Below are 25845 nucleotides of genomic sequence, written 5' to 3' on the forward strand. Positions count from 1 at the left end.
GTTTTCAATTCGATTACATCATTCGCATTGCTTCATGGGATTGTAGTTAATTCCCTCATTAAAGTCATTAAGTACACAGTCTTGTACCTTTTTGTCCAATTTTCAAATATTTTTTCACTTCAAATCAAAATTTGTAATGTTGTGATTCACCTTGGAGCTGGTTGGTTTGGTTCATGGCTTACAACTCTTTTATGAAGTACTAAAATACCAATGGAAAAAAAAGCATTAATGGGAAAAAATATCCTACTACTATGTACTAACATTACAATATATACAATACAAATAATTTATTTTGTAACTACATGTTGTTCTGAAACATTCTCACAAGATTCACATTTGCTGCTACTTTTATAAAATAGGTCCAGGAAAAAGTTCTTCTGGAACCAAGACAGATGAAATATTGGGTGGGTACTTTTGTGCTGTATTTTGACTATTGTTTTTTTCTCACCAATTTGGCATGCCCAATTCCAAATGCTGTCTTATTCCTCACTATGGCGATTTAACTCGCCTCAATCCGGGTAGCGGAGGACAAATCTCAGTTGCCTCCGCTTCTGAGACAGTCAGCCCGTGCATCTTACCATGAGTCTTGCTGAGCTTGTTATCGTGGAGACTTAGCACATGTGGAGGTTCATGCTAGAACCACCATATAGCGACCACGAGGAAGGTAACGCACGTTACTCCAGCTACCCTATGAACTGGGCCAACTGGTTGATTAGGAAGCTTGAATGGAGTCACTCAGCACACCCTGGATTCGAACTCGCGACTCCACGGGTGGTAGTGAGCGTCTTTGCTTGCTGAGCTCCTAGGCCCGACCATGGACTCTTTTCACAATTCCGTGTTCGCGAAGCAGAAGTCTTCATAGTTGGGTAAACGCAACTATGGCCACTGCCGAGGTGTATGTGTTTTCACAGCCCTTCAAAGTTTTGCCTGCATTTACGTTTGGAGACGCTGACTGCATCGTCCATCAACGATTAAATCTAAACTCAACAAAGGTTATCAGTTGTATTTCAAGGGTTATCTGCATGAATATGAAGGTAAGTTGATCAAAATAAATTATTGAGAGGTTGTGCATTAAATCAGCAGGCACATACTTATGTATTAAAGGAACGATCTAAAAATCTGTCACCATAAATAGCAAAAATGCAAAAAAGAGGGCACCATTAAAAAGTTAAAAAAGTGGAGAGACCTATGTCCCGCTCCATCCAACTTCTAACCCTGTCAAACACACACTGTCGTGTCGGTTGTGATGTGTAATCATTCCAGTGAAACCCTGAAGGTACAGTTCAGATTTCAAAGTGTTTCATAATTACACCTTTTACTGCTGTAAGTCCTCATCTTGAAAATACTGTCCACAGATGAAAGTGCTTCCTCGTTTAATAACAAAGTTATCTTCTTTGCGTTTAATTGCCTGAATCCACTGAGCTCGTACAAAGTTCAGCATGTTTTGGAAATTCATGGAAACAGAAATTTGTGCAAATAGGAACACTGTAGTGGCACTGGTTATTACTGTTCTTCCCGATCATCCCCATAGTTTAACTATGACGACTTCCACTTCGTGATCGCGGAAGTGTGAAATGGGTCCATTGGGTTTTATTGGGATCTTAGGATCTATTTCTTTTGAGTTGGAGACCTGGACTGGTGAGTTGTGCATGTGCTCCCACGTTATACAATGACGCTTATGTGCCACATATAAGAACATTCTCGAGTAAACTGTTTGAATTAGACTTAGTGTTGTAGTACACCTATTGTATTGCAGTCATTTCATAGCAGAAGTAGAGGCAGAAGAACAGAAGTTCTGGAACTCCTTTGGTGCAGTTAAAAGACTTTGAAAGTGAGTACCTGATTGGCTCCTGGTCCTCCTTGTCCTCTTTGCTGTGTGTTATCTTTATTCCAGTCTTCCGAGCCCGTGGACAACCTGACAAACTGAGGAAATACACATCGTTGATACCTCACTGTGTGTGTGTGTGTGTGTGTGTGTGTGATATATTTGAAATGAATTGGTCTAAAATTTGTGCATTACCTTCTGTGAGAACAGTAGTTGCCAGTAATATGTCCCGAGCCATCACAGCCCGGGGTCGGGCACCTGGGACAGAAATGCACCCTGTTACTGCCCAGCATGCGTGAAGCCTATTGATACCTATAGGCAACTTTGTTAAAGGTGCTGTAAGCGATTTTTTTCATGAAAAGGTATGCAAAAAATTTTCCTACTCCCTGAAACATTTTAATTAAATAAGTGTCATGAGGTATCTCACCGCTGAGCGATATCTCTGACAGCTCTAGACTCTGTAAACAGCAAACAGAAATGTGTTCGCGACCTCTGACACTTTCAACCTGTCAATTATTTTGCACGTTCTCATAGTATTGCAGCAAATTATTGAGGCTTAATGCCATTTTTATGCCATGTTGCTCATTACAGTTGTCAGTTGAGGGTGCTATTTTGCTGCTGTTGTTTTTGACAACTGTTTCTGCATGATGCCTGTCTCAATTAAGCTCATCATCTTTGGAGTGCAGGGCTTTGGAAAGAGGGGCGTGGCTAATGGCTCAGTCTCATTGAAGTAGAATGGATAAAATTGCTTACAGCACCTTTAACTCCAAGGTTAGCCTTTTAACATATCTGTCCTGTAAAAGCCTTGCGTTATAACTCCAATATGTTATACAGTTAAGTAAAATTTTTATTTTCATCAAAGAGGCTTTCATAAAGTTTGTTACATGAAGGATATGTAATGGATTGCTAATTGAAACGTAGGGAAGTATATGCATAGCTTAGAACAGTGCATTCATTGCATACTATAAAGTCACATCAAAATTAATTTGGTCAAATAATCTGACACAAAACAATGGACCTACATTATACAAATCCAATGACCAATAATCATAATCCAATAATTAATGTTATAAGCTATAATGACTTGTTTTTTAACAAACACATTCAGTTTCAGTCACTGAATCTGGACAGTTCTCAAAGCAAACCTTTGGAGCTGCTGTAACTTCTATGAATACTTTGATGTATAATTGATTCAAAGCTTAAAAGTTTCACTATCTACATCAGAACAGAACATATGCTAAAAGAACAAAAGACTGTGTTTTTTGGGGGGGCATTCTCAGAAAACAGTACCATTTGTGCACATGTGTGTCCCCATTTTAAAATAAAAAATGTAATTTGTTTTTAAACTTTTGTTGTTCATCAGAATATCAGGCAATTTATGTGTCCCCAATTTTTCCCATCCATCATCACTGCATTTTATAAAAAAAAAAAAATAAAATAATTAATTCTACCAAAATGCTGCTTTTATTTTAATCAAAATATTACTCTTTCAGTGTTTAAAATGATTTTTGTAAAATGGTAAAATCCTTTTTTTGCATGTGTGGAGAAAATGCAGAAATAGTCTTTATCCCTCACTTTTGTTCAACCCTGTTAAGGCCGATTTATACTTCTGTGCTGAGTTTGTGCTGTAGCCTGACATGCCCCTCTTCAAAAACCAAACCAGACAGGAAGTCAGGACCCAGACACCATACTCCAGACATGAAACAAGACAGACCGAAGAGCACACGGCAGGGAATACAAATGAAACCGTGCACTCACACAAAGACAGACAACGAAACACAAGAAAGACATGGGACTATAATGCCACGGTCCTGTCAGACAAAAACCCAGACTGACAGAGTGACAGGACCGTGACACAGGAAATATTCGCATTTGTATAATCAGTGACGAGCGCAGTTCGTAGGTTGCATTTCTCCCTCTAATTTTTTATTTTTATGCCATTGATGGTTAGGTTTAGTTTTGGGGAAACCTGCAGTTTTACTGTGAGAGCAGTCTGAATGGTAACGTTTCCAGAGGATGACTGTGTTTTTACTGTACAGTAGTTCAATTTGATTCTTACTTGAGTTCTTGTGCATTGGTGGCCATCATACTCCGAATGCTTTTATCTGCTAAAGGACATCCTGAAAGACTAGATAATTGTACAGGTGGATGTTAGTGAAACAAAAACTGTAGTCAGACTGTGCTACTAATACCAAACAAGAAATGCACACAAACACAAGACAGTAACAAAAGACTACAACTCCAAAAAAACAATGGTGCAAGTGGAGGGGATATATTTAGTTAACCCTCTGAATAATATTTTTTTATCTTTCTTTCAATTGCTTCTTTAAATTAGGACTTATAAATCTGCTGAAGTATTCAAAGGGTTAAAGTGGCGAGGCAGTCTAATAACCTTTCGACAGTATAGTTGAAGTAAGCTGAAAACAATAAACTGATTGGACTGAATCCACCATGAGAAAATGGAGTCACACCTTCTATGTGAGGCGTAATTACCGCTCATGTGACCACTCCCATCACACCCTGGTGTTGGACATCTGTCTCCAGAAAAAATAGACAGAATGAAAGGCCAAAGTCCAGAACATCAAAATGGAAACAAAACATTATACTGCCAAAAGCCTGCTAAAAAATGGCAACAATTCAATCTAGTCTGCACACAAACCTTTTTTAAAACTCCTTTACAGTGTTTGGGAAGCTAATATGGAACTATATCTTAAGCTACAGCCTACTTAGAATTTAAAGTAAACTACATTCAAGTGAACATTTTGTAAACGTAGCTGCTACACTACAAGCTACTAACAAAAAGTAGCTAACTACACTGAATCAATTTAAAGAGACAATATTTTTTAGGTTCAAAGACAGAATAAATGATGACTACTTTTTTAGTGCCACATAAAAAAAATAATAATATTTAGAGATTTAATTTGTAAAGTTGTAATATTTTGAGAATAAAGTTAAAATTACAAGAATGAAGTCAGAGCATTATGAGATTGAAGTAGTAATGTTTAGAGAATAAAGTCGTAATGTTACAAAAATAAAGGTGTAAAATTATGAGATTAAAGACATAAATTTGCGCAATCTGGAATGGAGACCATTGTTCGACTCGAAGGGTATAGTGATAGTTACATCTGCATCTACTTCGTAATGCTACGACTTAAGGTGCACTCAGTAACTTTTGTCTTTGTGTCATCTTGGGCTTACACTGACACCTAGCGGTGTGGATGCAGCATCATTTAAAATCAATAGTTTTCAGTTTCAGATGACATTGTAGAAATGTAGTATTCACAGTCAGTCATGATTACTTTAATCAATGAGTGAAAGTGTCAAATAACAGGACGGTTACTGAGATTAAGCGAGTAGTATTCAGCTGGTCATGTGATTTCAACATGGCCGCCCCCATGTGAGGACCCTCTCCATGTAGAATAAAACAGCTTTTATAAGGTTACTGATATGACTGGAGTCTTCAATTTAATGTGAGTGATCATGATTTCCTACATATATTGCAAAATTACAATTCATGTTTTTAGGAGTTTTTAATGAGGAAAAAGTGCTGAGTGCACCTTTAATTCTCAAAACATTACTACTTTAATCTCATAATGCTATGACTTTATTCCCATAATTCAATTTTAATATCATAATGCTACAATTTTAATCTCATAATGCTACGACTTTATTTTCATAAAATTGAATTTATTCTCAAATTACTACTTTAGTCTCATCATGATTTTATTCATGTAAAAGGCCTATAATGATTATTCTCAAAAACTATTACAACTTTGTTCTCATAATGTAAATGTAAATGTTTTTTTTTTTTTTTTTTTTTTGCAGATTTTGAGAATATTTTAACGTTGCACAAATGCAACTAAAAAACACTGAATCGCAAACTACCTAAATATTTATTTTGCTACAAAATTTAACTACTGTAGTAAAATGACGGAGAGGGTGCAGGGACTGAACCAGGGACTTAAAGCAATTAAATTTAACAGAACGTAACTGAAAATTAAAACAAAGTCCCGTTCATTTGTTCCGTAGTGAAACATTTTAAATGCTGGTAACTGGTTACATTTGTTCTGATAATTTTCCCTGAAACTAAAGGGTTTATAATAGTACATTTTTGGAATTACACCACTTCCTGTTGCCCAAAAAAATGAGGCTTCTATCTTTTTATTGGAACACAAGCATGTCCTTTGATCTTGAAGGAAACTGTTGCATCACACATTTTTTGCCTAATTGCACATTGTGGATGAAGCCTTCTGTGACATGTTGAAGACCTTTTTAACAACTATATATATATATATATATATATATATATATATATATATATATATATATATATATACTACATATACATGCACGATTAATCCACATACAAGAAAAAATATTCGAGGTAAAAAGTACGTTTTTCGGTTCCAAGTCTTTTGTGAATTATTGTTAGATATGATGCATTAATAGATTTGATGCTGCCAGATTTTTACTGAGAAGCAGATCTGTAATTAAAATTAAATCATCCATATAGTTAACTTTATTTTATTTTTTTACTTAGGCCTTACTTTGTAATAATGTTCAGTTTCAAATGGCTTTTTACAGCCAAAGAGCCAAGAGCAATGAGTGTATGCTCCCTTCTATTTTACCCCAATGTTAGTTATTAAATATGCACTCAGTAATTTTTTCATCATTAAAAAAGTTGAACTCCTAAAGACATGAACTGTAATTTTGCAATATATGTAGGAAATCATGAGCACTCACATTAAAATAAAGACTCCAGTCATATCAGTAAACTTATAAAAGCTGTTTTATTCTACATGGAGAGGGTCCGCACATGGGGGCGGCCATGTTAGAATCACATGACCTGCTGAATACTACTCACTTAATCTCAGTAACCGTCCTGTTATTGGACACTTTCACTCATTGTTTAAAGTAATCATGACTGACTGTGAATACTACATTTATACAATGGCATCTGAAACTGAAAACTATTGATTTTAAATTATGCTGCATCCACACCGCTAGGTGTCAGTGTAAGTCCAAGATGACACAAAGACACTGAGTGCACCTTTAAATCTGTATAAAGCTGATTCAGGATGTTATTAGCTTCAGAACAACATGGTGTGTGCATATGCTCTCTGTGGGTACAGGTTTAAAAAATAAAAATGATTTGGCCCGCATAAGGTGACGTTGAGTCCAAACGTGCCCACGCAGTGTGTGCATGCATGCAGGAGAGAAAGGTTTAGGTTAATAACTGATTTTAAGACAGATGATTCCACTGCCGGTCCATTCACCTCAGAAAGAAGCGTATGCTGTTGGATATATGGCGCATTTCAGCGGCTTTCTCTCCTTCTGCACGCTTAGTGCAGACTACGCCCCTGGGCGCTTCGACAGCACTACTGAGAGAGTATGTATTTCTGCAAAGAGTATATTTTCCTCTATCAGAGCAACACATTGACGTGAACGTCTTTTTAAAGATGCCTTTCCGTCTTTGTGTGATTCCTGGATGCGGTCGTTATCTCTCCGACTCCGATGGCCACGAGCGCTGCCTCACGTGTCTGGGCCGCGCTCACACTGAGGCAGCATTCGTGGATGGTTTGTGTTCTCATTGCAAGAACATGACCATGGCAACGTTGCAGTCACGGCTTTCCTTCCTCCGAGGGAAAGCCACTCCAGCCGCCCCCCGCGCTGTACCTTCTACCTACGGGTATGTGGCCGGGCTATGTGCCCAAGGATCCCACGACCCCCTTCAGGGATCAGGTGGTGAGCCTGCATGCGCTGCCCCAGGAGGAGGCAGACCCAGCCCTGTCGTTGCTGTGTCCGGTGCGTGCTTTGCGCATCTACTTGGATCGCACGCAGAGCTTTAGATGCTCTGAGCAGCTCTTTGTCTGCTTCGACGGACAGTGGAAAGGGAACGCTGTCTCCAAACAGAGGCTTGTCCACTGGATCGTGGATGCCATCGCTCTGGCATACCAGGCCCAGGCCGTGCCCGCCCCTTTGGGAATGTGAGCACACTCTACAAGGAGTCTGGAATCCTTGTGGGCACTGGCCAATGGCACCTCTCTAGCAGACATCCGCAGAGCAGCGGGCTGGGCAACACCTAATACCGTTGCAAGATTTTACAATCTCCGGGTTGAGCCGGTTTCGTCCCATGTTTTGTCAGGTACGAACAGGTAAGTTTGGTAGTACGGAACAGCTGGCCGGGTGTATCGCTTGCAAAATAGCGCCTTTCCCCTCCGTGAGGCGAAGACGTGCGCTTCTTGTCCCATGCGAGTTCATGAACCGTGAACCCTGGATGTCCTTCCTCCCTATCCCTGTGGCTCGTGAATTCGGCAGAGGAATTTGCAGCTGGACCCACTACGGGTACTAATATGCCCTGTACTGGGATAGGTGCTCCACAGGTGCCGGTTACTCTGATAACCCCCTGTGATGTATTTTCCACGGTACGTCTCCCTGTCGGCAGACCCGTGTCTCCCTTGGGCAGAGCCCTCTCTGCCCCCGGTGGCTGTATTTGCAGAGCTCCTCCCCTTCCAGGCAGGACCTACCACCACGCCTCTTCCATGTGCGGCTGGTGAGCCCACGTGACGTATTGCCATGTTACCTCACCTTTGGGCAGGATGTGGTCTCCGTGGGGTCTTTTCCCTCTGAAAGAATGGGAAAGGAAAAGAACACCTTCCCCGGCGCGTGTAATAGCATTAGATGGCCCCAGCCAAATCTAATACTCTGCGGAGAGAAAACATAGAGAGAAAAGGCCACGGCTGGCGTGGCCTGCTCCCATGCTAGTTACGTCGCTTCCCCCCCTCTAGGATGACGTCTTGTGGGGCATTGGGGGAGGTTACGTGCGGACTGATGCACCTACTATTACACACGCAGCAGCTTGCTTGCACCTGCATCGGCAGTTCACGTAACACGGTCCAGCTGTTGTGCCGTTTTTCTATAGGGACCCCTAGTGTCACTACATCGACACAACGTTGAGTGAGTGACAGGAGGGGAACATCTCGGTTACTGTTGTAACCTCCGTTCCTTGATGGAGGGAACGAGATGTTGTGTCCCTCTTGCCACAACACTGTACTATCCGCTGAAATGGCCGGGACCTTGTCTCGGCTCCTCAGCACAAAACCTGAATGAGTGGTTGCGAGCCAGCTCCTTTTATACCTGTATGTCCGGGGGAGTGGCATGCAAATTCCACTCGCCAATTCTCATTGGCCTATTCTCAAAGATTCGAGGTGTTTGGGGCTCCCAAGAGCGACCCCAAGTGTCACTACATCGACACAACGTCTCGTTCCCTCCATCAGGGAACAGAGGTTACAACAGTAACCGAGACATTTTTAGCGTTGCAACTTTTAATTAGTTACTCCCCAACAAGGCACCTTTCCATGTATTACAGGGGAATAAGGTTACAACTATTACAAAATTTGAAATATTTCATACCTATTGATTAAGTTAGTCAAAGTATTAGTTTCTAAATTAGCTTGAACTCTGATTGACTGGATTAATGCGGTGTTGCCAAAATATCTATAAGTCTGATTTTCAACTGTTTTTATATTCTACTTCATTGTTTCCAGTTTAGCTTCACTGTCTGCAAATGTGTGTGTCCCAAATCGCATCCTAGAGTGAAGCTGAACCATGAACAGCTCAAATGAAAATGATGTTTTAAATTTATAAAACAAAATAGTAAGTGCACTAGCTTAATGAGCCCTGACTGTATGAACAGAACATTTATGGTCACATCATGTGGCATGCAGTAGTTTAGAGCTTTAAAGTGAGAACAGAAGATAAAGGAGAACAGAGATATAGAGATGTGTGAAGGCAGAGGGTTGTGAAGTGAGGTGTGGATGGCGGTCACATCACTTCCCCTGCGCAGCTTACGTTATCAGGTCCTTTTTGCTTTCTTTGCAAGGTGGGAATTTAGGCTTGGGATTGGAAATACTGACATCGGCAGTGTAGGGACTATCATCTAAAATGTCCTGGAAGGGATCCATATCGTCAGACTGTGAAAACAAAGCCAGAGTGAGAGAGAGAGAGAGAGAGAGAGAGAGAGAGAGAGAGAGAGAGAGAGAGAGAGAAAGAGACAGAGAAAGAGAAGATATGCATTTGAATATATATTTAGACATGATCAAACTATCATTTGTCAAAGTTTAGCATTTTAAAGTTTATTTGAAGTGTAAGTTTTTGCAGTTAATGTAATTATGCTTGCAATCAAACCTGACCATGGTGTTATAAACAGAAGACACAGAATAAGCATTTTTCTACCAATAATTTATTTTAAACATAATAATGTATTAACTCAAAGTGAATGCATAATAATGTCATGAAAATGAACATCAAGAAACAGAAATTAACTTAAAAATTCTGAAAACTCAGAGTATAAAAAAGAAGAATCTCAATTTCAAACTTTCAGTAGTAAAACGTGTGTGTTCTGCATTGTGAGTGTGTTATTGTCTCACCCCTTCATTTCTGAGTGTGTTTAGCATTGCGACTTATTTATTTTTTTTTATTTTTTTTTGACAAATGTAAAAAAAAAAAAAAAAAAGCTCTGTGTTATAGTCTCACCAGTTCATTTTTGTGTATGTGTAAGTGTGTTTGTGTGTGATTGAGTGTGTATGTTTGGCACTGAGGATGTTTTAGAGTCCCCCCTTCAATTTCTGTCTGTTTTTTCTGCATTGTGGCTGATTTATGGATTGTATTTGACAGATCAAACAAAATTACTCTGTTTTTCGGTCTTTCCCATTCATTTTCAATGGTCGGTCAATTTTGACTGCAAATACTAAAGGTGTTGCTTTTATTTTTACGACCACTTAGACTTATCGAAAAGTCACCAAGTCTTTTACTGCTCAGATAAAAGAAACCATTTTTATTAAATGAGGAAAATGTATTTCGGTCAAAAATGACCAAATACCATAGGAGGGTTAAATAAGTCTCTTTTATTTCTTTATGTACTTAATAAACAATGAAATCAAGTTGAGACAAAATGTTTTAGAATTGTTTTGCTTTAGTTCATTTTAATTAAGTAAATTGAACAAGCAGCAAAAATCCTTTTTTTGAGTGATATGTTCAGAATGGAATAATACAGTATAAAAATTTAAATACAGTATAATATGTGAAGCATTTGAGGCTGTTCACACCAAATGTGTTATTGCGTCAGACTGTGCTGTTTTTCGATTGTTTTTCTATATCCACATGCGCTAGACTATGTATGTCTTTGTGCTGTTTTGCTGTTTTTTCAGTGTCTGGTCAACTTATAAAAACAGGTCTTGAGACAACTGCGTTCTTTTTTAATGTATTTATTGCACTGGGTCTAGTTTTTTAATTATTCGCAAAATATTATGACTTTATTGTCGTCATCTTACAACTTTATTCTCAAAATCTTCTATTTTAATTTTAATTTTAACATGGCACTAAAACTGCGTCATACTGTACACTAAATAGAATTAATCAAACTAAAAAACACTGAATCAAATAACAATTTATTTTGTATTTATTATGTTCGGTCTGAACGGTCTCTTATGCATTATACACCGATAACCACTTTAAACATTATGCTGGATTGTTGTCGAAACTATATAAATATGTTACATATTTAATTACATTTAATTCAATTTTTTACATTTTAATCACTCAAATAAATATGGTTATTTAGCATTTTTAGCCAAAATATCTTTGTATAATTTGATCAAATCATGACAAGAACAGGATAAAAAAAATCACACTTTCAGTTAAATTATCACACTGAAGATGGAAGGTCAAGTCAAGCGCTTGATATTACAGTATGCCACACAGTTTGCACTGGTTGTATGCTCCACATTTTGGCAATGTAGTATGTCATCCGGGTACTACTGTGCACAGTATGCACACTACAAAAAAAACTAAGTGCGTAGTATGGTAGCATGATATTCTGAACATAACCAGATGTCTTTGATAGCAGCCGTTGCTTCACTTAAACAGTCTGTTACATCATTGTACGCTGCAATTTACAATGGTAAAAAGACACAACAACAACAACCACCTGCAACAAGCCAAAAGATCTATGCCATTAGCTGAAAGAGAATATCTTACAAGGCTTTTGACTTGGCATATGTACAGATCAACAAAAAACACTTAAATACACACATGAAAAGTGAAACGTTTGAGCACACTTCAAAGTATTCAGTCAATTCTCAGGAAACAGTGCCATTTGTGCATGAAAATAGAAAATTTGAAAATTATTATTTGCATCATTTCACTTAAAAAGGTTACTGGTGAACTTTCAGGGAACCATACTTTTTTCTACTTTCTCTCCCCCACCGCCAACCCTAAACCTAAAATGCTACATTACTTTACCCATTACAGTATGTTTGGCATTTATATACTGTATAATTTGGTGATACACTGAGCTTGACGAGGCCAAAATAAGTGTTAACTTGAGTGAAATATGGATAAAGTCTGTAAGAGAAACTTTTGTTCATATGTTAAAAACACTTATGATGTCACACTTTCAAATATGGTGTTAGAAAGTACAAATATGCAAAGCAAAAATACGGTGTTATTTTTAAAAGGGGAAATACCGCATTATAACAGGGCTGACCAGAATGTGAGGCAGAAGCACAAAATTCTCAAATAAGCATTTTAGAAAAAACTTCATAGACAGTGAAAGTACGGTATTTCAAAGGTATTTTAATTTTTTTAATTCTATATAATTTATTTAAATGTATGGAGGGACATGCAATTATTCCAATGAAAAATACATTTAAAAATAAAATATTAATTTATATATTTTTTGCATTACACACTAAACAGAGTCAAATCAATCAAATAATGCACTGTAAAAAAATCTTGTTGTTTCAACTTAAAAAAGTGTCCACGCTACCTTAAAATTTTAAGTTGTGTCAACAAAGACAAAGTTGTTTAAACAGAACATAAAGTTGACTTAAATCGATACAGTTTAACTCGCTAAATGAGCTTAATGTCTTTTTAAGTAAACTTGACTTACTTAGTTCAATCAACTTCTTTCTAATTTAATTTAAACTGTATATAGAAGTTAAATTACTTATGCATATATATTTAATATTATTGATAACTATAGAAGTAGTTAGGGCTATCCCAATAAACTGCCTTTTGATGGTAAAGAGCCAGTTGATGATCACAGACCAACATCTGATGTTAAGGAGACACGCATGGGCCTAACCCTAACTCTAACCCTAACCCCTAACCCTAACCTTAACCCATTGAATAAAAAGATGACCTTTGAATTATTGCTACATGACAAATAACTTAAAGTGACAGCAAACACAACCATCAGCAAAAAAAAAAAAAAAAAGCAAACATTAAAAAAAAGATAACAGTAAAATGACAGTAAATACAGAAATTTGCCAAATTTATTCATGCCGCAGTGCATGCTGGAAATCTGAATACGTGAGTGTGATGTACATAGTTCTCTTGACTCATATTTTTTATTTCAGCGGAATAGTTTTTTCTAAGTTCAATAACTTATCACAATTCCATCCAACAAAAACTTGGATAATTGAGTTATCTCAACAGATCAATCCGGGGCAGTTATTCTTACTCTCCATTTTAAGTTAGGATACCATAACTAAAAGGTAAAATAATGTTTTACAGCGTGTGACTAAGTTCAGCATACTGTTAATTATATCTGTAGTATGTCATGGGGACACAAATTGGCACCATTTTCTGAGAATGACTTTTAGACACTTGTTATAACAGCATACGTTAAATGGGGTTGTTCAGCTGTTTTTTTTTTCTTTGTTTTTTTTTTCAATCAGCTTCAAAGAAGGGACTTCCGTTAAAAACATTAAAAGCATTCCTTCATTTTCACACTCAAATAAAGCCCTTCACTTAAATAAAATACAATTGTTCCCCACCCCCAATTTGTATGCAAATGGAAAGCATCAGTTGTCTGTCGTAGAGCGCACATCAATCAATCCTTCACAGTCAACACGGCTGAGGATATGTGAATTAATCTGTCAAGTGGTAGATTTCAGCAAATGCCTTTATAACTGCAGGATTTACTGCAAGATAGTGCTGCTATGAAGACAGAACAGGACAGGGACTTAACTCTGTGTGCTTAGTGCTGTGATACATTAGAAGGCGTTGTGGTGATGTGACAGATGTGATTTTGTTCACATTTCATGTTATAAAGTCTCAGCATCACCTGAAATATGGTGCTCAAACATTTTACAGCGCACATATTTCTGCTCTCCTTCAACCCTCAATAGACCAGCAGCACAAAGAGAGCTAAATAATAAAAGCAACTGTGTAAAGAGAGATGCAGATGCAAATGTCATCTAAATTCAGATTGTTAATATGCTCAAACCTCACAACACCCTAAAAACACTGAATTACAGCTGCATCTCACCTTATTTATTTCTAACATTGAGGTAAACCTAGTCATATATGATTATTTATATGCCATCAAAATGAAATGTAAATTATTGCCTAATGCAGAGAAAGACAAATGCAACAGCACCTTAATCTGTGTCCAGTAATGTGTATGTGAAGGAATGTAAATAAGTGAGGAAATTTGTTGGAATTTTGGGGTGCTTACATTTGTGGCCAAACATATTGGCACCCTTTGTAAATCTGAGCAAAGAAGGCCGTGAAAAAAAAAAATCTGCATTGTTTATCCTTAAAAAAAAAAAAATAATAATAATTTTAAAAAGAAATACAAAAAAATCACAAAAATCTATCCTTTCATTGAAGTAAAACAATTGAAAAAGGAAATATCTCATTATTAAATAAATATTTTTCTCCAAAACGCATTGGCTATAATTATTGGCATCCTTTTATTCAATACTTTTTGCAACCTCCCTTTGCCAAGATAATAGCACTGAGTCTTCTCTTATAATGCCTAATGAGGTTGGAGAACACCTGGCAAGGGATCTGAGACCATTCCTCCATACAGAATCTCTCCAGATCCTTCAAATTCAGAGGTCCATGTTGGTGGACTCCCCACTTCATTTCACCCCACAACATGTCTATGGGGTTTAGGTCAGGGGACTGGGATGGCCATGGCACAACCTTGATTTTGTGGTCAGTGAACCATTTTTGTGTTGATTTTGATGTTTGTTTTGGATCATTGTCCTGCTAGAAGATCCAACCAGAGCCCATTGTAAGCTTTCTGGCAGAGGCAGCCAGGCTTTGATTTTTTATCTGTTGGTATCTGTTGGAGTCCATGATGCCATGTATCTGAACATGATGTCCAGAACCTCTGGCAGAAAAACAGCCCCACAACATTAAAGATCCAACACCACATTTAACTGTAGGCACTGGGTACTTCTTCATCTCTGTGTGTGCCAAACCCATCTCTGGTGTTTGCTGCTAAAAAGCTCTTTTTTGTTTCATCTGACCATAGAACCCAGTCACATTTGAAGATCCAGTAGTGTCTGGCAAACTGTAGATGCTTGAGTTTGTTATTGGATGAGAGCAAAGTTTTTCTGCAATTCTCCAGCTTTGATCCTTGGAGATTCCTTGGCCACTTGAACCATCCTCCTCACTGTGCGTGGAGACAACATAGACACATGTACTTTTCCAGGCCGATTCTTAAGATCTCCAGTTGATTGGAACTTGTTAATTATTGCCATGTTGGTGGAAATGGGCATTTTCAAAAATAAAATCTTCTTATAGCCACTTCCCATTTTGTGAAGCTCACCAACATTTTGCCGCACATCAGAACTATATTCTTTAGTCTAACCCACTGTGATCGATGATTAAGGGAATTTGGCCTGTGTGTTACCTCATATTTATACCCCTGTGAAACAGGAAGTCATGGCTGAACAATTTCATGTTCATAGTCACCCAGCTGCACAAAAATGTAAAATATGAATGGGAACATACTTCAGATATATTTTACTCATAAGAATTTCTAGGGGTGCCAATAATTTTGCCCAATGTGTTTTTGAGAAAACTATTTATTTAATAATTAGATATTTCCCCTCTTTCAATTGTTTTACTTAAATTAAAAGTTAGATTTTTGTGAATTTTTTTAATGAAAGATCAAAAGGATAAACAATGCAGCCTTCTTTGCTCATATTTACCAAGTGTGCCAATATTTTTGGCCACAACTGTATACCAGGAGTCTGTTCCAAAACCTAGTGAGCTTCCTTCAAGGGCAGCATTTTAAGACATCATAGGCACGCTCCCAACGCGAAGGCTGTTCCAAAACGTAGGTATCTTAATTATGCTGCCTCATAAGATACCTCGTTTTGGACAAATTTTAAGGTAGCATCATATGTATCCTTCCCCGGGCAGGTGATCCCAGAATGCACCGTGATGAGCTCGGTAGAAAAATAAATCCAAGATGGCTTCTATACTTTTAATATATTCAATACTAAAAAGTGTAGATACAAATTTTTTCATATCATAGAAATCTGACGTGTGTGTACTATGCATATTTATACTCATTAGAGTATCGGGTTGTTCCTATCGAGTCACCTCTATTGAAATCAGTTGAGAGTCAAGTCTTGCGTGTGCTGCACGTGATGAGCGCTGTTTGAATGATGTGCGGAGCTGCCGCCTATGTAAAGCATTATAAATCGCTCTCTTTTGAGGCATCATTTCAGTAAGGATGCTGCCGTAGAAGACAGCTGTTCATGTAGGCAGGAGACAGCAAGGCAGCTCACAAAGTTTTGGAACAGACCCTAGATGTCTGCTAGACAATGGCTTTATTTAGAATGGAAGTGATACAGTATGCACTATTACACAATAAATGGTATGCTACATTGTTGTGGCATGACCTCGATTTATTTTTGCATGATGACAGCATTACAAAATCTACTCTGTTTAAATACAGCCTGTAAGAGGAGTAGACGTTTTTCCAAGGGTGCGTCTCATCTCGCTCCCTATGTAGTGAATCAGTATATCGTGAACACAAATTCAGCCACTGATCCACTGAACATTGGGATACTGATGACTCAATCGCCTGCATCAGGATCACGATGTTGTGCATTAAAACATATCTGTACAAGTAAAAAAAAATATATATTTTGTTGTTCATATTAAAACGTACATTTTACATTCACGTTATTATGACTGATAGATAAAGGAATAAAATACAAAGGGGTGCATTTTTTATCTTCTTCTAACAACTGTAATACTGTATTTAAGATTGTTTCCCTTTCATGAACATTATGAATGCAAGATAATTACAAACAAAATATCTTTTAGAGACAGAGAATACGTTTCAGTCCTTGAATCTTATTGGAAGAGAGGTGTTCCAAGAGTGATGATTGCTCACACCATCAGCACCAGGATGCTTTACTGTTTGTATCATTCCACGTTCATCCCTGTGACATTAAAGATTTGAGCCCATTGTGGGCCCCCATGCAGCCCGTGTGTAAATGTGGGCCTGGAGGCTACCATAGACTGTCTTGTGTTTGCTTTGAGCGAGTTAAGCTGATGTTGACAAACTGTGTGTTAACATTCAGGGGCAGATTCACTAAACAGTTTCGGCACTTTTGCGCTTGGTAATTCAGCGCAAATACCTGCGTATTCTTCACTAACCAATCGCAATCACGTTTAGCGGGCGCAATCAGCGCTGAAATTGCACTGCGTCTTCGATATTTAAATGAAGTAATTATCATTTCCTTTTCCACTGCAAACAGGCCTCCTTTCTATGTAAATTAGGCTCATTAAAGATTGCGCTTCATTCACAAAAATCTGTTCAATTTGCCCTGCACAATTTACATTGTGCTATTACTGCCAAATGAAAGTACACTCTAAAAAATGCTGGGTTAAAAATGACCCAATTTGGGTCATTTTGGCAACCCAGTGCTGGGTCCAATTGGGATGAACTTAACGCTGGGTTGTTTTGACCCAAAGGGTTTGGGTTAAAAGTTTGACCTAGCATGCTGTTTTTTTTTTTTTTTTTTTTTTTTACCCAACTATTAGTTAAAAAGTACTATTCTGCTGGTTTAAAATATACCCAAATTGGGTTGAAAATTTAAAGTAGAATTCTTGGTCATCAAAATCACTTTACCCCCCTCATCCACCCCCCAAACACACACACACACACACACACACACAAAATAAGGGAGGCAGACTACAATAACAATGAAAAGGTAGAAATGTATTGTCTGTTTCAATAAACAAGTTACCAGTCTGTAGAAATTCACACACTGGGGAACACTTTATATATATATTTAATATTTAATAGTTAGAAAGCTTTGAAGTAAATGTCCACTTTGCACTTCTCTGTAAATGACAACAAAAGCTGGAAAGCACTGATTGTTTTCTCCAAGCATCAGTGTGTATGCAAATCTGATGGCATCTTTTTGCACAGTCCAGGTAATCAGCCACTGGTACCAACCTTGGAAAACAGAAATGACTGTGCATCAATGCATGAATAAAGAAGACAAAGTTTAAAACCTTTAAGTACACATCTTTAGGAGCAGTAAAATCATTATGTGTCTGACACTGTACTCATGATTTATAAGTGCTTCTAAAGTATTTGGTATTTTCAGTAACACTTTACAATAAGACTGTATTTGTTAACATTAGTTAACTACATTAGTTAAAGTAGCAATGAACAATATTTTGAGTTGATGTTAATTTATGATTAAAATTGTTAGTTCAAAATGCATGAACTAATGTTAACTAATGTTGTTAAAATCGTTCACCCAAAAAATTATAATTTTCTCATCATTTATACAGTGTATGTACATGAGTAGAGTGTCTAGTTTTGATGTTGGGGCATGATGCAACTGAGTGTGGGTATGTGTACGTGCAAATGTGTACATGTAAATACTTAATACTATTATTTTAAAATTGGATGTTAACTGCTGCATGTCAATGAAAAAGGAATTCTTAAAGGAATAGTTCACCCCCATATGAAAATTCTGTCATCATATATCAGATAATAATAATAATACAACCATTTAATACTACATAAATGTTATTATGAGTATTATTACTACTTTTTGAATATTACATTTTTATACAGTAGTTATATTTTCTGTCTTCAATTTCAAGCATCCATTTGAATAGAGCTTTCATGTTAGTGGGACTTTTATTTTGACAGACCTTTGAGTTCTTCCTGTTTTTACAGGTTAGTTATATCAAGCTTCCATTTAATGCTGGGATAATCGCGTTGCGACTCATGAACTGAAATCTCCGAACTGCACCAGAGGAGTTCATTTAAGTGTTAAAAGCTGTTTATACTCTAAACACACAGCATGAAAATTAAGCACCAGCAGTGTGTGTTGCGTTTGGGTGAGTGTATGTGCATGCGTGCGCCCGTATGTGTGTGTGGGAATCATATGACAGAGCAGAGCAGCACCTCTTGAAAACTTGGAATATAGTGCACAAAACATAAAGACTTTATTGGTGCTTTTATAACCAGTTTGGAGCTTGACAGACTGGTCCCTATGCGATAGGTAGGACAATAGTGAGTCCTTTTTTAAAAATTATTCAAAATTTTTCCTTTTGTTTGTAATGGCACGAGTTTGGGTAAATAATGACAGAATTTACATTTTGGGGTGAACTATTTCCTTAATATAATTTAAATAGTTAAACCTAAATGACAGCACTGTCTTGCTTTTCTCTTAAATATGTATAACATTCTTTGTCCCCAATACCTGCTGTGATCGTTTCTACAGTGGAAAGCAGATGAAGAGCCACTTCTCTTTGTTGGCAAAGTGCAGGATCTTGTCTTGAACACAGGCACACCAGCTCTCTTTGAGCTTTGAGGTGGAGTCAGGATTCAAAACTGAGAAAGTCTTTAGATATCAATGTAAAGAAAAAGACAAACACTGTCAGATATTTACAAAAATGACCCATGGTTTTACTATATTAAGCATAGTTTAATCATGATATTTGTAGTAAAACGATAGTAGTACAGTCATGGTAACTACAATTTTACTATAGTAAATAAAACCATCATTACTATATGGACACTGCAGTATTACTGTAGTAAAACCATGGTTGTTATAATTTTACTATAGAGAAATCATGATTTCTGCCAAAAAAAAAAAAAACATGATTAACCCAGTCATGGTTACTACAATATCACTGCAGTAAAACCATGGTTAATTTTCGTAAGGACTGCCAGAAGCATGTCTGGGTGTCTATGGGGCAAAATAGCTAGTTTAGATTAAAATGTTGGCATAAGAAATTAGTTTAACACAAAAGAGCATCCTGACGATGAAAATCTGAAAGATGTGCTCAGATAAATGTATGTGTTAATCATGGGATAAGCAGAATAATTGATTCCAGACCGCTGAATGCACAACCTCGGTGGTGCGTTGGTCCGTCGTCAATTATTGCTTACTGAAAATGATAAAAAAAAAAAAAAAATAATAAAAGTTTAAACAATGACTTACATTTTTCCAGCGTCATCTCTCACGCTCTTCAGTCTTCACAGAGGTTTGAAATTTCACGCAGTATCCACAACACAGCACCGCTCGGTTACAGGTTATTCAGTGAATAGTTCTAAACCCAAGCTGAAAACCTGAAAATGTGTTGAGACAAACAAATGCATATACGGTTGTTATGTATTTTATGCGTGGTAACTGCGGTATCAGCGGAATAACTGAATCCAAACCATTGAAGTTTTGAAAGTTAATGCACATCTGAGGCGTAACGGCCACTTCGCGCCGCAATATCACCTCAGAATGTGCATTAATTTTAAGTGATTCAACTGTCCGTCTCTAATTATTCCTTCTTCATATGTTAAAAAATTAAAAAATAATGAATAAATTAATGACTTACAGCTTACATCTTCCAGTTTCCAGCGTTGGCACTCTTTCTCTCGATCAGCAGCATTCACAAAGATTTTAAACATTACTTAAGGACATACGACGTATATGGTTTCTTTCACATTCGCTTTCCCAACCCAGTAGTGCTGGGTTACAGGTTTAAAATGTTTACCATCCCAGATTGGGTCAAATCAACCCAACTTCTTCACCCAATAGCCTCAACCCAGTATTTGGGTAGAAAAAATAACCCAGCATTTTTTAGAGTGTAGGCAGTAAAATGAATATTATTTAAAAGAGATGTTTGTGAACATTTTCAACCGATCATTTTTAATCATCAAATTATGTTGAAGAGCGTTATGACCTGGCATATATCCAGATGCTTTGTGTCATCAAGCGCACATTCTGCATTTTTAAGTTATGCTGTTCAGTCCCTGCAGGGTGGGTGAAATACGGTGGTCTGCAGCATCCTTGGTCATATTGCTCTCAGAATCAGACCGCAAGATCAGAATTGCACGTGCAAATTGCGTCCAGCTGCGATTTTGTGGGCACGATTGTGCAGATGCCTGATCTGCATAATTCCTTTAGTGAATGAGCACAGTTAACACGTGCAAAAATAAATAAATAAAAAAATTGTTTTTAGCGGGCACAATTCATTCTTAGTGAATCTGACCCTCAGTGTGCAAATTTCTTTGAAGTCATCCGGAATTGTCTCCTGATAGCTCAGAATACTACTACACTATAGCTGAGAAATAGAGTCAAACGAATAACTTCAGCATTACTGCCGAAATCAGAACAGACTACTATCACACTACAGCTGAGGAATAGAGTTAAACTAACAGCTGCAGCATTACTGTTCATCACTACAACAGATGCAGGTAATCACACTCTCTCTCTCTCTCACTCTCTCTCTCTTACACACACACACGCACATCGACACACATCCTTGTTTCTCCAATAACTTGTTTGAAACAGCCCAAGCTGTCATTAAGAGTTCTCAAGTGTGGTTTTCTAATTAGTAACTAGCAACGGCAGATCCTGAATCCATGGCGAAAGAAAGTAATTCCACACATGAGCGTTTTTTGGGATAGTCCTTAGTTTTCCTTATTTATTTATTTGTTAATTGAATTGTTGTATAAAAGCAATATCAAGCTTGCAATTGTGCTGTATTGTCCATCTGTCAGCATGGCTGTGATTGTCTGTGGCCGAATCACAGTTGTGCTGATAGCTGGACATACAGCCCTTTTGCTTGTGTGATATTGCTTTAATGAGATGCTGAGAGAGTTTGCGTGTGTGTACATGGCCTGTCCTGGCAGATCTAAGGAAAATACCGATACATTATATCAAATTAATGAGGGGTTGGGGGTTGCTCTCCCAGCTGAGAGTGATCCTGACCTCTGTTACTATGGCAACACTCATGAGGAAGTGACAGTGAAGGCAAGAGGTTGTCTCACGGCTTTACTTTTTGCAGCTAACCCTGAAACAGCTCCAATTAGAGAGAGAGAGAGAGAGAGAGAGAGAGAGAGAGAGAGAGAGAGAGAGAGAGCACTCAATTCTTTGGAGCCAATCACCTGAGCCGTAAATGCCATGTGACTAATCACTCTGGTACAGCAGGAAAATTAAGTACTGACAATGCTGATTGGCTGATGGCAAAAACAGACACAGTCCCAAACCATTTATTAGCAACTATCCTGAGCTGTGACATCAAAGGCATCAGACAGAGAAAAATAGTCTATTTCATGCTTATACGACTAGTAAAACATCTACTATAATATAATAAAACATTTGCATGCCGAGAGACAGTATCAGTGTAACCTTAATTTTTGCCTTTTATTTAAAGAAAAGGACTCTTCATTTAGTCATAAAATGAGGGAATCAAAACTCACAAACACAGAAAAATGATCCTGTTTTAATTCAAATGTATGCATTTATATGTGATTGATCTAGAGTGAATGGGAAAATCAATACACATTTTATCAAGGCAATGACTTTTTTTTTTTTTTTTTTTTTTTTAACCCAAAGCTGACAAGGTTATTTTAGGATTTTGGAAATACAGTGACATAAATGCAATGTTCAGATGGAGTAAAAATGAAATGATCTTATAAAGACATCGTGGGATCTTTGTCCTCTCCATGCTTAACAAGCAGCTCAGCTCCACTGTGAGACAAGAGAGTCTGCACAATACTCAACTATTGAAATGAAATGTGCTGCTGGAGTAGAGATGGAGCATCATACACCTCTGAGTCTGTGACAGTGCTGCAGGCCAGATCAACCTCAGCCTGAGCCTGTCCTCCACTGCAGAATGACAGCACATTAGAGGGAGAGAGAGATGCTTGGGGAATCTCCATGTTTCCATGTTATCAGCTCTACCTTTCTACATCCTGCTGAATTTCATCCTGAGCAACAGTGCTGGATGAGTGTGTGTGTGGTTAATCTGTGGATATGGTTCCTATATCCTTCACAAATAACATTCATGGCTCGTAAAGCTTGGTTTTTCTAAAATCCATCATGCGGGCTGGCGTTGGCAGCAGGTCATGGCTTTAGCTGGTGTGCAGCTAAAACTGCCTTTTGTCTGCTCGTGTAATTGCAAGCATTAGTTTCACACAACGGTCAGGGTTGGGGAGTAATGGAATACATGTAACAGGATTACATATTTAAAATACAAAATATAAGTAACTGTATTCCACTACAGTTACAGTTTAAATCATTGGTAATTACAATACAGTTACATTCAAAAAGTATTTTGATTGCTGAAGAGATTACTTTGCATTTTATTGTCATTTGTTTAATTTAATATTTAGTCCTTTCAGGTGGAAAACATTTATACATGTTAATGATGCGATCCAAAGTGTATTTGAACAGCGATGAAACACTTTCTTATGATGTGTTACATTCATACGAGCAGACAGAGAAGTAAGTTTGAAGTAAGTTTGGAGCAGAAGAAATAGAAATAAACCTTGTGTAAACTGTCAGCTTTACGCTAAGCTAAAATGCTATATCTAGCCATTTTACATGCACGTTACCAGACACGATCATATTTTTTTATCAAAACAATTCACGTTGGATCATAATTTCTATTTTTCTAGTAAGACCTTTGATATTAGGGCAAAAATTGTATTCTTAATAATAATTTTTGTATTGTTTTCCTGTAAAAATATCTAAAAATCCTTAAAACAAGATCAGTTTGATTTATCTTGTTTTAGAAACAACACTGCATAAGATATTTAGGTTTTTCAGAGAATGTATTTTTAACATGTGTATTTTGTCTTACTGTACTGGCAGAGTTTTTATAGTCAAAACAAGTGAAAAAATCTACCAGTGCTGAAGAAGTAATCCAAAGTATTTAGAATACATTACTGACCTTGAGTAATCTAACAGAATACATTACAAATGACATTTTACAGCATGTATTCTGTAATCTGTAGTGGAAAACATTTCAAAAGTAACCCTCCCAACCCTGACAACAGTGAATAGCTAAAATAAATGCTACATTTCATTTGTGATTTTGGAACACATGGCAGAGGCTTCTAACTGTGCACAACACAAACGAGATGGATTTCACTGTTATCAAGAACAAAATAAAATGTTCTGCTAAATATGTCAATAGTAAGAAAGCAAAAGATCTACACACAGATTTGTTGGTTTTGATCCTGCACTCAGATCTGTCTGCTTTGGATGTGCTTTGCTAAATGTTAAAATGCTTAATATGTTGTCATTACTTTCTATCAGTATTGTAATCTTTTGTGTTTTGTAAACCTGTTTGAAAGTGTGTGCCAATGCCGGCTGGTGCTTTTCAAAAATGGGCAATGGTGTCTGCAATGTTGCCCCCAAAAGCTGTTCAAACTACATCTCAAACAGTTAACTTTCTTAACGAAAATAATTAACTAAGCTCAAAACAAAATAGGCAAAATATCTGATTATGAAAGCTGAAGTAAATGTATTACATCAGATTGCAAATAACTGCATGTGTATCTCCAAGCTGCCGAACACTGCGTTCGTCAGGAAAAGGATATACAGTAGCTGCAGTCCGAGCTCTAAAAAGGGGCGGGAGCTCCAAACCGCCAGCAAAGATATACAGAGCCCCTATCCTAACACTTTCCCTAACACTAACCATGGGTGGAAATGTTGCCCCCTTTTGAAATTGGCCCAACTCTATTCTGGAGTAACCCCACCCCCATTTGGAGTTACCGCCCCCTTCTCCGTGCTGCAGCTATACCTACTTGCTCGCATTTATAATTCATACACTGTCAATCACATATATCACTATTTCAATAACTGGCCTTTTGTTGCGAAGTCCTGCCCATTGGCGAGCTCAACCAATTGTCATATAGAGAAGCCAGACTTATTAAATACATTGTCTGAAAGCCGAATGTCCAGTAGGCAATCAGATGCAGATCCAATGCAAATAGTACACAGCATGAACTCCCATAGACTTGGACAGGATCCAAAATGGCATGTTTAGATTCTCTCATCCAATCATTTTATTTATTTATTTTTTCTCCCCAATTTGGAATGCCCAATTCCCAATGCGCTCTCTAAGTCCTCGTGGTGGTGTAGTGACTTGCCTCAATCCGGGTGGCGGAGGACGAGTCTCAGTTGCCTCCACGTCTGAAACCATCAATCCACGCATCTTATTATGTGGCATGTTGAGCGCATTACCACAGACACATAGCGCGTGTGGAGGCTTCACGCCATTCTCCGTGGCATCCACGCACAACTCACCACGCGCCCCACCGAGAGCGAACCACATTATAGCGACCACGAGGAGGTTACCCCATGTGACTCTACCCTCCCTAGCAACCAGGCTAATTTGGTTGCTTAGGAGACCTGGCTGGAGTCACTCAGCACGCCCTGGATTCAAACTCGTGACTCCAGGAGTGGTAGTCAGCATCTTTCCTCGCTGAGCTACCCAGGCCCCCCTCATCCAATCAGCATTGATCTTTTGCACCTGGATTTTAATAGTACAGGTATTTGCAATAGACTCTTACTGAAGCACGGCTTCAATGGGGCTCTGCGACAACAGACTTCTATAGACATTTTCATGTGTATGTCCATAGTGTTTCTTGAATGAACAGTGTGATAGTGATGTTGTGATATTTGCTAAAATACCGAAATACACAAAGAGTAATATGTCATTTATATTTTTTTAACATCTTAAACTCATTGCTGCATTAACATGAGCACAGAGCCGTGCTTTCATTATAGTCTTAAAGCAGTCGCCACAGATGCCAGATCCCAGTAGTCTGCTGCATCCACCACAACCAGATATTCAAAACCAATCTTCAAGATCGCTATAACACAGACAGTGTGTGCAAATAAACCCTGCTATCAATGGTAGCAATTTTTGTATTTTAT

General features: G+C 37.7%; 1 protein-coding gene and 1 long non-coding RNA gene across 10 annotated transcripts in view; both read right to left on the minus strand.

Moving 5' to 3' along the window:
- myt1lb (myelin transcription factor 1-like, b) overlaps positions 1-25845 on the minus strand; it is a 262765-nt gene that overhangs the window by 18673 nt on the left and 218247 nt on the right. For 5 of the 8 annotated variants that reach the window (XM_051723176.1, XM_051723182.1, XM_051723179.1 and 2 more), the window contains exons 12-16: positions 9677-9798; positions 4297-4359; positions 3885-3953; positions 2021-2083; positions 1840-1923 (exon numbers count right to left, since the gene is read on the minus strand). In XM_051723176.1, the coding sequence (XP_051579136.1) occupies positions 1840-1923; positions 2021-2083; positions 3885-3953; positions 4297-4359; positions 9677-9798 (401 nt within the window). The remainder of the gene's footprint in view (positions 1-1839; positions 1924-2020; positions 2084-3884; positions 3954-4296; positions 4360-9676; positions 9799-25845) is intronic. The other 3 variants (XM_051723180.1, XM_051723181.1, XM_051723183.1) reach the window with 3 other exon arrangements.
- Positions 17879-21749, minus strand: LOC127455414 (uncharacterized). Of its 2 annotated transcripts, XR_007899670.1 has the most exons (4): positions 20507-21749; positions 20119-20246; positions 19375-19515; positions 17879-18107 (listed from the first exon to the last, which is right to left on the minus strand). It is a non-coding gene; the product is annotated as an uncharacterized LOC127455414 (long non-coding RNA). The 2 variants fall into 2 exon arrangements; XR_007899669.1 differs by having other exon boundaries at positions 20119-21749.

The sequence above is a fragment of the Myxocyprinus asiaticus genome, chromosome 17 (assembly GCF_019703515.2).
Source record: "Myxocyprinus asiaticus isolate MX2 ecotype Aquarium Trade chromosome 17, UBuf_Myxa_2, whole genome shotgun sequence".
Lineage (NCBI taxonomy): Eukaryota > Metazoa > Chordata > Actinopteri > Cypriniformes > Catostomidae > Myxocyprinus > Myxocyprinus asiaticus.